Here is a 13,080-nt window from a genome sequence, read left to right as displayed (position 1 = left end):
CTTTCTCTCTCTCCTAGCTTGTCTACGAATTCTTCCTAAGATTTTTAGAATCACCAGACTTTCAGCCAAATGTTTCAAAGAAATACATTGATCAGAAATTTGTGTTGCAGGTAAGATATATTACCACAGCAAAATTGAAACTATTTGTTTAATGTGATCTGGTGTTAAATTGTTGTACAATGTGGAATAAATAATTGTGTCTGAACTGAACCACAGCTTCTGGAGCTGTTTGACAGTGAAGACCCTCGCGAGAGAGACTTCTTGAAGACCACTCTGCATCGCATATACGGGAAATTCCTGGGACTGAGGGCGTACATTCGGAAGCAAATTAATAACATATTTTATAGGTTAGTGCGTATGTATTTTTGGTTTACAGATTTTCTTGGTTTAAATTCATATACGGTTTTAATTTCTTGTTTCACATATGCATGTTTCATAGGTTCATTTACGAAACAGAGCACCACAATGGAATCGCTGAACTATTGGAGATTCTCGGAAGGCAAGCATTTACATGATTATATAAAAAGTAAAAGAGTGACTTAATGACATCTGCCAAAATCAATGTGCATTTCATTTACTTCAACAGTATAATCAATGGTTTTGCCTTACCGTTAAAAGAAGAGCACAAGATTTTCCTGCTGAAGGTTTTATTGCCTTTACACAAAGTCAAGTCACTGAGTGTTTACCACCCACAGGTAGGTATCCTCCACTCCAAATAGCACCTAGCTTATATATAATTTATTCACTTCTACACATCTTGCAGATTGTTTTGACAGTAATTCACTTTGCACAGTTGTTGTTCACAGTCTCTCAAGCTCTTAATGCTAATGTTATGACAGGGGAAACAGACTGTCTGGTCTTACAAATTGCAGAAACATACAAGTTTCTGAAAAAAAAGTGAAGTGGGTTGGAGTTATTATTAAATTCACCAAAATACTGCACAGATACATAGTTGCTATAGTGACAGCCAGTGCATTTGAAGCCCATCTTTGCTTTTAGTATCATGGCTCCACAAAAAGATGCAGAGTGTGACAGCATAGAGACAAAAGCCCGTGCATGGAGGCGTTTTCCCCTTCTAGGAGTATGAAAATACCTCAGGCACTTTCTGTGAATCACAGCCTAAGTACTGTAGTCAGCCATGCTTTTTAGCTTGTTTACATCAGTGAGCACAAGTAATTAATGGAAAATGAGGAGGAGGGGAGGAGAGCGTCTGCCTCATGGCAAAAGTGGATCACTCTCAGGTCTCAATCAGCTCACACTTGTTTGAGATTCAGTGGTCCTGCATTCTGAGATTACACCTCATATGCTTGTCAAACAGGGTCATTTGGCAGCAAGCCGAATGGACACAGCATGCTGTTGGCTCCATCTGGCCCATGTTTGCTAGCGTTCCAGTGTCAGCATTTTTTCTTTTATTGTCAAGCCAGCCAAATGAAAATCACCCTCTTCTACTCTATTTGTAGTTGGCGTATTGCGTGGTGCAGTTCTTGGAGAAGGACAGCACACTCACTGAACCAGTAAGTCTTTTGACCTTGCATGCTCAATTTCTGGCTTAAATTAGCAACACCAGTGACCAGTTAACTCTCCTTATATTCTCCAAATTTCAGTGTAATTGTTGCCTGATTTTGGTTTTCAAAATGTCTAAAAGAATTAAAATAGTTCCACATTTTTTTGTCTGAGTCAGCATAAGGTATGAATCTCAGTTTTAATTCATAGACTTAAGAAATAGTCTTGCCTCTGATGATTTAAAATGTAATTAAAGAGAAATTTCACTGGTGTATTTCTTGCATATAATGCATAATCCAGTGATTGAGGTGTAAAGTTCAGAGTTATTCAGAGTGTTATAGAGTCAGTGTGAAACGGTGCATTGTAGAGAAACTTACTGACTCAGATTTCTTTACATTGGTGGTAATAGAAACTAGGAGTCCCATTGTATATAGCACAAGCATAGCAATTATATTTACTATGTGACTAAAATCAACAGTGATACTAGATGTGTGTTCTGAGTTTTTATGAATAAACTGTTAATGATAAATTAGTTGTGCCAATTATTTTGCCTTACAATGTATTTTAGAAAAGGATTTTTTAGGACAAGATCTTAAGTGTTGTAAAATAATGTCTGAGGCATCAAGCAGTGTATTCATAGTTATTTCAATTAATGTGTTTCTTTGAGGTAGTTTTTGTATTTGGATGGCTGGTTACTATAACCACTGTAAACAATTCTGACTCAGTAAGTTTCTCTAGAATGGCCTTTTCACATCAGGCTGTCAATGATTTAGTTATGCATACATTCAGAAAAACAATGATGGAATTCCTCTTTAAAATGTCTCACAAAGAGATACAGACCCATGTATCTCGGTATTATCTGCATAACTGTGATGTAAAATGTACGACCATCTTAAATGATCCACATCTTTAGGTCGTGATGGCCCTTCTGAAGTACTGGCCAAAGACTCACAGCCCAAAGGAGGTGATGTTCCTCAATGAGCTTGAGGAGATTCTGGATGTGATCGAACCATCCGAATTTGTTAAAGTGATGGAACCTCTGTTTCGACAGTTAGCCAAGTGTGTGTCCAGCCCACATTTCCAGGTGAGTCAGAGACTGGGTAAATTCCCAATTTGCGCATAAGTGGGTCAGGATATGAACAGCTAGCAGAACATGTAGTTTAATGCTAATGGATTATCGGAGTCAAAGCTTGGTGAACAAAAATAATACAGCTGACCTGCCATCATTCTTTTTTCACACGTTATTTTGCTCTGACTGTATCAGTTGTCTTTCTAACCCTTTATTGTGACTTCTTTTTACACCTTTGTGTGTAAACAAATGAGCCTGATGTGTTTTTGTGCTGCAGGTGGCAGAAAGAGCTCTTTACTACTGGAACAATGAGTATATAATGAGCCTCATCAGTGACAATGCTGCCAAAATCTTGCCTATAATGTTCCCAGCATTGTACCGCAACTCAAAGACACACTGGAACAAGTAAGTATTCTATCCTCAACAGATATGTTTTAAGATGAGAATCAAACAGCACAATAGAGTCCAGTTGACAAATACAAAGAGGGAGAGAGTTCCGAAATCTGGGTACTACAACAACTGAAGGCCCTAGCATCCATGGTACTAAGACAATAGGGTGGAACCAACAGCAGGCCAGCAGCAGATGATAGTAAGAAATATAGAGGGGTACAGCACTGAAGGAGATCAGGGAGGTAGGAAAGAGTCAAGTTATGGAGAGCTTTTGAAATTTTTTTTGAAATTTTGAAATGAATCAAGTATTGTACAGGAAGTCAGTTGAACAAGTACAGGCATAATGTAATGTGTTCACTGGACTTAGCACAGCTGACAATCTGAGCAGCAGTGTTTTGTATAAATTGGAGCCTCTGAAGGTAAAAGAGAGCTGGGCATAATCTGGCAACATTGTGGAGATGAAAAAGGCAATCCGGGACATATTAATATGTGGTTCGGAAGAGAGCATATTGACCAGGATGACAAAACACTGAACAACGTTCTGTGGTGGCTCAAGCAACTTCTTTACTCGTCTCTGCATTATTCAGAAAAGAGAAAGAAACTTCCACAGGACTCCGTGTACAAATGCACAAAAACAGCTGTTTATTCCAGACTGTATACGTGATGAAAATAAATTAAAACAAAACTTTCAAACCATGGTTAGGTTGTTCCAAATATAAGATGCAACACAAAGCGCAACGCTAAACACGGTAAGAAAACTGTGTTGCTACCAGTATCCTACTGCCGCTCACTCGCCACTCCCTAAAACATGTCCAGACCCAGCACCGTAGCTGCTTAGCTCTTAAAGTGACAGTGCACCTATTTTCTGAACATAAACAAATGGTGCCTGAAGACATTTGTATCTACATAATCAGTATAAATATCACTTTTGGCATCTTAATACTATGTTAAGCAGCAGTATATACATATATACACTTCTTATGAAAAAGTTAATTAACTATTTATATATACACACAATGCAAAAGATGCTGTTTATGTTTTGGCTCCTACAGATAGTGTGGACGTGGAACGAGTAAAGAGAAGACAAACTTATAATCTTCTACCCTTTGCTCTGTACAGGACCATCCATGGCTTGATTTACAATGCGCTGAAACTTTTCATGGAGATGAACCAGAAGCTCTTTGATGACTGCACACAGCAATTCAGAGCTGAAAAAAATAAGTAAGTACAGACTGTCATCACATTCGACATGGCATTCTTTTATTTGACCAAACAGTGCAAATCTTAACATAACCCTATTTTCCTATATTGCAGAGAGAGAGCAAAGTTAAAAGAACGGGAAGAGGCCTGGATTAAGATTGAGAACCTTGCCAAATCAAACCCACAGGTGTGTCTCTCTGTTTGGATGGGTACATTTGCTCTTTCAGGCTGAACATTAGTTTAAAACTGATTAAGCTGATTATATAAGAGCTCATCATGAGCATTAGGGACTGTTGGAAGCATTAAACAATACTAACTCATCTTATATGCATCAAGGAGGATGAACTACAGTTGCATAGTGTCATTTAAACTTGTATCACAGATGATCTTTCAGCAATATGTGCACATGATTCTGGTTACTGCCTGCAAGCATTCTCTGTCATGTGTTCTTGCACGTTGTGCACAATCTAATGGCATTTGGATCAATCCTTGCTTTTTAAAGCACAACTCTAGGTTATCAGAGGTTTCCAGCATAAGGATGTAGTTATTTTAATTTTGCCTGTGCACTCAACTAAGGAGGGTCTTAACAGGACATTTACAGTACACTCATCTCTCTGAAACTTCCTTAAACCTACATGCTAATGTAATTAGCAAATTAATTCCTATAATTGTAATTCTCAAACTCTTCAAACTACTCCATTCCTTTTCTTTGATTAATCTTTATCCATCTTCCTCTTTGTCTAAAACTCACCCTCTTTTTAACATTCATTTTTCTGTTTTCTTTTTCTTCTTCTTCTTTGTTTTGCACTAGTTCCTTATGTATGTTGATTCCTCTGGCCTAAATAGCCCTGTAGAAATGGAGACTGATGGGCCTTTGATAGAAGATATTCAGATGTTAAAAAAGACTGTAGAGGAGGGAGCCATTCAGGTAACTGTGGGTTTTGTCTTTTAAAGAATTATAGTTTAACATTAACATTTGTGGCACAGTAGCTCACTAATAAACTGTAGAGTTTATTAGTGTAGTGCTGAGAATGGCTGTATTAGTTGGTCTCTACACTGTTGAGCTTGATACATTCTGACATATTGCTGAATGAAGATTATTATAAGATGAGCAACAATGTATCACATTCTCTCTAGTATAATAGGATCTGAGAAGTAACTAGGCCAAACAATGTTATCTGTGAGACTGACTGATATAAGCGAAAAAAAAATTGTACACATCTGCAGATAAATATAGCACAAGCATTTAATCAAGTGGTCCCTTGGTAAATTATGCATATGCTTTAAAATAGTCATTTTCTATTTAAAGTATGTATGATTCGGAAAATAAATCTTTCCATATGGGCAGCAATGGGCTATGCATAGGAATCAGTTTATTACTACATATTTATACTTACTTACTAAGCTTTCTACCTTCTCTTCTCTTAGAGATAACTGTCATGATCAGATTAGAACTCTGTTGGGGAAGGCAGCTTCCCAGTTACACTACAAACAAGGTTTCTCTAATTTATATTATAGGTAACATAATCATACCATATATAGTTCTTAAATGGTACAGAAATTTGATTAATAAGATTATTTATATTGCTGGAGTGGATTGACAGTTAGGTTTGAATGTTGATTGCTTAACTGAATCAAGGCTTGTTTATATTCTGCAACATTCCTACTAATCTCTTTTCACCGAGGTATTATGCTTTAGCTTGTAGGGATACACGATGATATCGGAATCATATCGGTATTGGCAGATGATTAGATTTTTTAACTTGATATTTGACAATGTATTTATTGTACTGTATTATTGTATTTAACGATGTCTTATTGTATTTATTGTAGAGAGGCATGTTTAGGTGATGCTGGCCTGCTCTGCTAAAATATATGCAATTTTATTAAATTTACTGCATTTGTAAAGTTATAGATATAAATAGTATTTTTCTTTGTAAGGCCAATCTGAGTAGATGTAGTCCCAGTATCTACATTTTATAAATGTGTATGGATCCCTATCAAAAGATATGTACATGAAAAATATTGGATATGGGCATCAGTATACAATTCCCATATTGGTGCATTCCTAGTAGTATGGGTTTACAGTGTATGTACAGTCATATGCAAAAGTTTGAACATCACTATGTAAATTACGTTTTGTTGATTCTCTAAGTGGAAATAAGTTAATACATCCTATACAGAGAGCACCTGTACAAAATATGTAAATTTTAGTGCATTTATTTCCTGAGTTTAACATATTGGAAAAACATAAAATGTGAATGTACGTTAATATAAATACATAAAAATATAAAATTTGTGTGTATAAATAAACATAATCTGCCGTAACTTTTGCACATGCTACATTTAATTTTTTTAATATGTTACATTCATTAGATAAACAGTAATTGTGCACTGAAATGTGCAGAAGTGTGTTCTCTGTAGAGGATGTGTTAATTTACTTTTACAAAATCAACAAAACTTATTTTAACCCATCGGCACTCAAACATTTGCATATGTCTGTATATCATGTTCAAAATTAAGAAATAGAATAAAGTAATGTAGTCACATGCAAATGTTTGTGGCAGAAAGCAAGCTTTCAGTGTCAGAGCATAAACAAGCAAGTACCTTTGGCACTAATACTTTAAAAACATAGTAATTACTCCCAGTTAAATGTTGTGTAGCATGTTCTGGTCTGTCTAAGACAAATTCTTATGTGATCTGGGTTGTGTGCAGTTGCAGAGGGATCAGCGGAAGGACCGGCCACTGGTGAGACGCAAGTCTGACCTGCCTCAGGACATGTACACCACGAAAGCCTTGGAGTCGCACCGTCGAGCCGAAGACATGATCACCAACCATGACAGCCACTAGCTTTGTTTCTCTTCTCCTGCATCCTCTTCATTCTTTTCTAAACACAGCTCATTCAATAAACCAAGAGCGCCGAGGCATACTGCCATACACAGCACTCTCCCCCTGACTAAAAGTTTGAATTGCTCAGGTTTTTGTTTAAGCTATGGGGCCAGCATTAAGGTTTTCTTCCTCTCCCTCTCAATGCTTTTCTTTTTCCCATACTCTGCGTGTTGGTCCACTCCATCCTGTCTGCGCTCTTTAGATCTTGGATCCTGGTGCTCCTGGCAGGAGGTGAGGGCTGGCCGAGAAACCATGCGTGAAGGTGCCACCATAGTCTTGCTTGATCTTTTTTTATTTTGTTTTTGTTTTTGTCAAAGGGAACAAAGTATGTCCAGAGACTGTTTGCAAGGAGAGTAGTATGTCATCATCTTTTCCATCCATTGCTTCATCTTCTGTTCTTCTTGGAAACCCAGGGACAGTTGCCAGTGCTAAGACCAACATAATGAAGACCTTTTCTGTTATCATTTCTTATTGTTTTCAACCTTTTCTTATCGTGTAAGTACATTTTTGTGCCATAAGATACTCTTAACATTTAGTTACCATATGTGTCTTGTTTTATAACTGACTTCTCATGGCAATATTAACCACACTGAGGGGTATATTGATGGTTCAAACAATGGTACCATTTTTTACTTTTCAGATAGCAGAGCCTTTGTGAGACCTTTACAGCAGATCAATTAAAAACAAGAGTAATCTAGGCCAATGGGTGAAAATAGGCTATTATCTAAATCCATATTACTCATATGGTTTAGATCAGTCAGAACCTTTTAATTCAGAGTAAGCCTCCAATCCAGCAGGTATTTTGCTTGCTTCCATGGTGTTGGCTGTACACCAATGCTGCTTTTTGCTGAACATTCCTCAAGTTACTGCACCTTAATCTCAAAGAGCACATCCCAGTATGCTAATACTTGTTACTGCTAAACTGGCAGTGCTGTACACAAACTGTCAGAGGAGGTGGGATCACCAAGAAGAACAGAGAAAACATGGTTGTGAGCTAACCTGGGCCCAAAAGTGTGGTAACATTATTATAGTGACTGTACAAGAGTGAATTCAGATTGATATTCTCTCTTATCTTAAGATGATCTGTGTGTGGGAAGGTGAAACCTGAAAGGATCTATTTACATTGTCCCTGAGGCTCAGCCTTCTAAAGGCCGGGGGTAGAAACAGTACAGAGAAATTATACTTAAGTGAAAGTATGAGTATTTTTGTCATAATCTTACTATGTTGCAGTATGGAGCCAAAAATATACTTGAATGAAAGCAGGGGCGAACAAAGTACAGTACTTCTGCACTTAAGTAGATTACTAAAGTGCTACTTGAGTAAAAGCACAAGTATCCTATCTATATTTCTACTTATGTAAAAGTACGAAAGTTCTAATTTGTGAATGTACTGAAGTTTTAAAGGTGAAAGTACACTGAATTATAATATAATTTTGATGAATGAGATCTTTTAAGGAGACCTGCTTACATTAGTACAATTTTGCACATATTAACAGAACCTGTTCATTAAAAGGATCTTATAACTGAAAGTACTTATAATTTTGACACTTAAGTACATTCACAAACAAGCTTTTGTACTTTTACTCAAATAGATAGAATTCTTGTACTCCTTTACTCAAGTACAGAAGTAGTATACTTCATCCGGGAAAAAAATTACAGACATTTAAACATGTTCAAGCATGTGAAAGTAAAAGGCATGTAATGCGGTGGTGTGAGGTATGGCAACTAATCAGCAGTGCTGGTCCTCACACAAAGACAAATTAGCATTAGTATAACAGTTATGGGCAGATTCATTTTAAACTGATATGAATTCGGTTGAATGTTTTAACAGATAACAGTAAATTTTAATGTGCAGGAACTTGGCTAATTGGCAGAGAAAAAGAAAAGTCTCATGGTCTTAGATATGTCATGAGTACTTTGAAAGGGGTAAGGAGCAAGTAAGTTTTTTTGCTAACACTTTACAAAAAGACTCTTATTAAAGGTTTATGAGAATGAGCTTATTAATGGTTATGTATTATCAGAGTAACCCCATAAAATCATAAATAAACAGTTTAATAAGAAGAGATTAATAAGAAGGGCAACAGTGACCTGTTATATCTGCCAGGTTTAAAAAGACTGATGAAGAAGTAAGGTAAGTAACCAGCAAGATCTGAGGTTTAATAGTATAGTTGAATATGGGCTCACTATTTATCAAGCAACACTGTTGCCCTTTTTAATTTATGTGTTATAACTGCTTGTTAAATAACCATTAATGAACTCATGTTAAACTGTTTCTAAATGCTTTATAAGAGTAGTCTGATTGTAACGTGGTAGCATTTTTTTCTCTTGGAAATGTAGTTGAGTAAGAGTGCACATTCAATTTTAAACATACTCAAATACAAACCTTTCCAAATTAGACACAAGTACAGTTGTTAAAAAAACAGTTGCCCTTCCTGAAGGACATGGAGAAGGAAGTGTCAAAATGCCAACAATGACAGCTTTTGCTAGTATACCATCGTTTGTTACATCACTTCTTAAAACTGTAGATTTCTCTTTAGTCTATTATTTTGCTGTCCACAACAACGAGGACTGTTATTTCCATCAAGGAGTTGAAAACACATGCTTGTCCGCCCCTTTTTCTGAGACATCTGAGTGCCTTCATGATGGGTGCGTAGGAGATGTATGATTTCTAGATGTGAAGAGAGGGAGTGATAACTGCAAGGGAATGACTGCTGTCTTGTAAGAGGTTCTAAACGTGGTTTACTTGGATGAGCGCATACATTCTACTGCATTTGTTAACATACATAGGCACATTCATGGAGAAACATACCAGTGTGAGGTCGACACATTGATTGTTCCTTTCATTCTCTTTTAGAGGCTAATGAATTCCTGTTGTTTTGTAAAGTTGATTCAACTACCTAGAAGCACTTCCTGGAAACTTGAAAACCGTTCACTTATTTGTGTGTGTGGGTGAGTGCGTGCATGCATGCATATGTGTATATAGCTAGTTAAGTGATGTGTGTAATGTTGCACGCTTAAAAATATAGTCTTTACATTTTCTTATGTAGAGGTGTCTTTCTGTACCATTGTTTGAACTCACATTACATTTTTCCCCCTTTTGTCAACAATTATATCAATAAATGTTTGAGTACTGTAGATATAAAATAAAATTAAATTAAATTAAAAAACATGCCCTCAAACATAACAGACAGACACACACCAACATGCAGCCTTCTGCTGAGCATTAAAGATGTCAGTTCATGTTTTGATTTTGTTACTCTTGTGCTTTATTGTGTGTTGATGTTGAGAAGCAAATAGACTTTATGTATAAAAAAGAACAGAATAATATTTCAGTTTTATTTATCTCTACTACTCTACCTTCTATTTACTGTACTATTACAAATAACTTAGCTTAAGCTTCCCAAAATATTATTTTAACATGGTAAGTGTCCTTTCATATATGACCTGTACTATATGACTTCACTTAATATTGTACATATATTTTCCTTTCTTTTATTTTTCTGTAGTATTATATAGCTAGATTTATTTGTAAAAACAAAAGAAAAGTAGTCCTATGTACAGAAATGAAAAAAAAGAAAAAAGACTGCAGAACACTGGAATGTGGCACAAACTTTGTTCTCCATTTCAGAGTGTCAGCATCAGGAAAGTCATGATATTTTCTATCAGTTTGTACCTTCAAAAAGTTTGTTGAACCATTCTGAAACCTGCGACAAACGTTTATTCGATTGCCATTAATTGTGAGACTTTACCCAACTTCAGTGGTGTATATCTATATAGAATGAATAAAGAGTCTATGTGGATTTATATTTTATCTGATAGTGAGTTGTTTCACTGTTTCTTTTGTTACTATGTATGTTGAACAGTCCTTACAGTGAGTATTGAGCTTAGATTAAAGCTAGTCCTAAGCAGTTCAGTTCAAGTGAATACAAAGGAAATTTCCTCACATTTCCTCACATCTTAGCTTAGTTTAAGCCTAAGCATTTAATTTCAGATATATATACTGCTGATTCTCCATCAAACCCTGTCTCTGTCAAACGCTGGACTGTAATATTTTTTTTAACACTAGAGGGCTCTGCATAACCTGTTCTGTTACAAAGCTCAAGCCAATCCAAAAACTTTTGCTCTGGAAACCTTGGGATACTACAGTGCTCTTCATTCACACAAACCAAGAAGTAACCCTTTTATGATCCATGAAATCCTGCCAAACCCTCCACCATACATTAATAATGAAGTTGTGAATTTTGTGGTTCCATGTGATAAATGTTTTCACAAACATTTCACAGTGATGCAGTGGTATTAGCTGGATAGACACCTCACCTTTCCTATGGCACACTTAAATGAGCTTGCTACCAGATAAGCACACAATTATTGTTTGCTAGGCTGCAATTTATTTATTTATTTATTTTAAATAAATCATGACATTGCAGGAGGGCTAATCATTGTAATATTACCTTACTTAGAGCATTGTTAACTGGTCAAGTGGCCTGGACCTACATCTTTGGCAGATGAAAACATTTCACTCACTGATGACAGCAGTGAACAGCTCTTCATTTTCCTAAATAGAAACTTGCAGAGGAAGCCTTTCATACAGCAGTCAACCTGTCAGTGAAATATGATTATGTCAATTTTTTCCCAAACATTTTACCAACATGTCAAGAAGCCATCTTAATAAGCAATAAACAACTCTCCAGACAAACATGGAGGTAGATCTTAAGGCAGTGGTGCCCAATCTTATCTGCAAAGGCCCAGTGTGGCTGCAGGTTTATGTTCCAAACAAGCGGGAGCACACATGATTCCACCTGTTTAACCCTCTGGGGTCCATAAACTCTCCTGTGTGGAAAGTTTGATGTTTAAATATATGTTCCTTAATTTTTGTGATAACAGAGTGCAGAAATACAGTTCAAACATTTGCTGAATCTGTAGAGTCTGCCCTTTCGATTCGGCTATAAAGAGGGAAACTGACCAAACTGACCAATAGACATTCACGCCGTAAACCCTCCGTACGTGGTTCAGTTTACAACAGGGACACGAGAAATGACATGCAAAAGTTTACAGCCACTGAAGTTGCTGCAGCAGATTTGGAAAGTAGCAACAAAGATAATGGAGCATTTTGATATGAAACGTATGGGTGTCATGTTATATGCAAGTGCCATTAAATGCAAATTTAAGATGATATGCAAAAATCGAGGAAATGCCATTGGACCCCAGAGGGTTATTCAATTGGTCATCCTTCAAATGACTGATCAGGTCTGCTTCTGCTTTGTTGAAATGAAAACCTGTAGCCACACTGGCCCTTTGTGGATAAGATTGGACATCCCTGCCTTGAGTATATTCTGCAAGAGTAAACTGTGTACTTTCCTGTGTACCCTTTATTCCTAATTGGTTTTTGTTGAGACTGGTAACAGCAATATACAGTGTATGTGGGAACTATACAGGTTCATGGGGTCACTGAGTTTAATTCAGGTCAAATTTATTTGTATAACACTTTCTACAACATACATTGTCATAAAGCAGCTTTGAAGAAATCTGGGTCCAGACCCTTAAAGAGCGAAGTCTAGTGTAATAGTGGCAAGAAAAACCCTCTAAGAGTGTGAAGCAAGAGCAAGAAACCATGATCCAGGACTCAAAATGAGGAACCATCCTCTGGTCAGACTGAACAGTGTTTGTCACTCCCAATCAAGTAAAGCCTGGAATTAGGAATAAGAAAGGAATAAAGATCTGTAAATACTTTGACTCACGGGGCACCATTATGTTCTAGATCCACTAGGAACTAGAGCCCAAGATGTTGTAGTTCTACTGTTTGGGTAAACATTAGAACTAGAACATCTTTTAACATCTTAAAAACCCAGGCTTATTACATAATAAGACTTATTGTTCAGTAACTACAGGGGACTTTAGTGCAAACTGGCTGAGCTATTCTTAGGTTATAAAAGTGTGTAGTAACACTTTGGGCCTGCCCTGGCCGTTTAAGGGGTTAAAAGCATTTTTTAAAGTTCCACTGAAGATGAAGCTGATGAGCTGATCCAGATG

General features: G+C 36.7%; 1 protein-coding gene across 2 annotated transcripts in view; it reads left to right on the top strand.

The window, feature by feature from the left end:
• The window catches only part of ppp2r5ca (protein phosphatase 2, regulatory subunit B', gamma a), a 48,568-nt gene extending 37,702 nt beyond the window's left edge, over positions 1-10,866 (top strand). Inside the window, exons 4-14 of one of the 2 annotated variants that reach the window (XM_036592599.1) lie at positions 18-110; positions 217-347; positions 440-499; positions 587-695; positions 1,461-1,514; positions 2,417-2,587; positions 2,850-2,977; positions 4,082-4,183; positions 4,277-4,349; positions 4,974-5,090; positions 6,878-10,866. In XM_036592599.1, the coding sequence (XP_036448492.1) occupies positions 18-110; positions 217-347; positions 440-499; positions 587-695; positions 1,461-1,514; positions 2,417-2,587; positions 2,850-2,977; positions 4,082-4,183; positions 4,277-4,349; positions 4,974-5,090; positions 6,878-7,012 (1,173 nt within the window). In that variant the 3' untranslated portion in view covers positions 7,013-10,866. The remainder of the gene's footprint in view (positions 1-17; positions 111-216; positions 348-439; positions 500-586; positions 696-1,460; positions 1,515-2,416; positions 2,588-2,849; positions 2,978-4,081; positions 4,184-4,276; positions 4,350-4,973; positions 5,091-6,877) is intronic. The other variant, XM_036592600.1, reaches the window with a different exon arrangement.
• Positions 10,867-13,080: the final 2,214 nt, after the last annotated feature.

The sequence above is a fragment of the Colossoma macropomum genome, unplaced genomic scaffold (assembly GCF_904425465.1).
Source record: "Colossoma macropomum unplaced genomic scaffold, Colossoma_macropomum, whole genome shotgun sequence".
Classification (NCBI taxonomy): Eukaryota; Metazoa; Chordata; class Actinopteri; order Characiformes; family Serrasalmidae; genus Colossoma; species Colossoma macropomum.
This window is presented reverse-complemented; position numbering and strand designations above follow the sequence as displayed.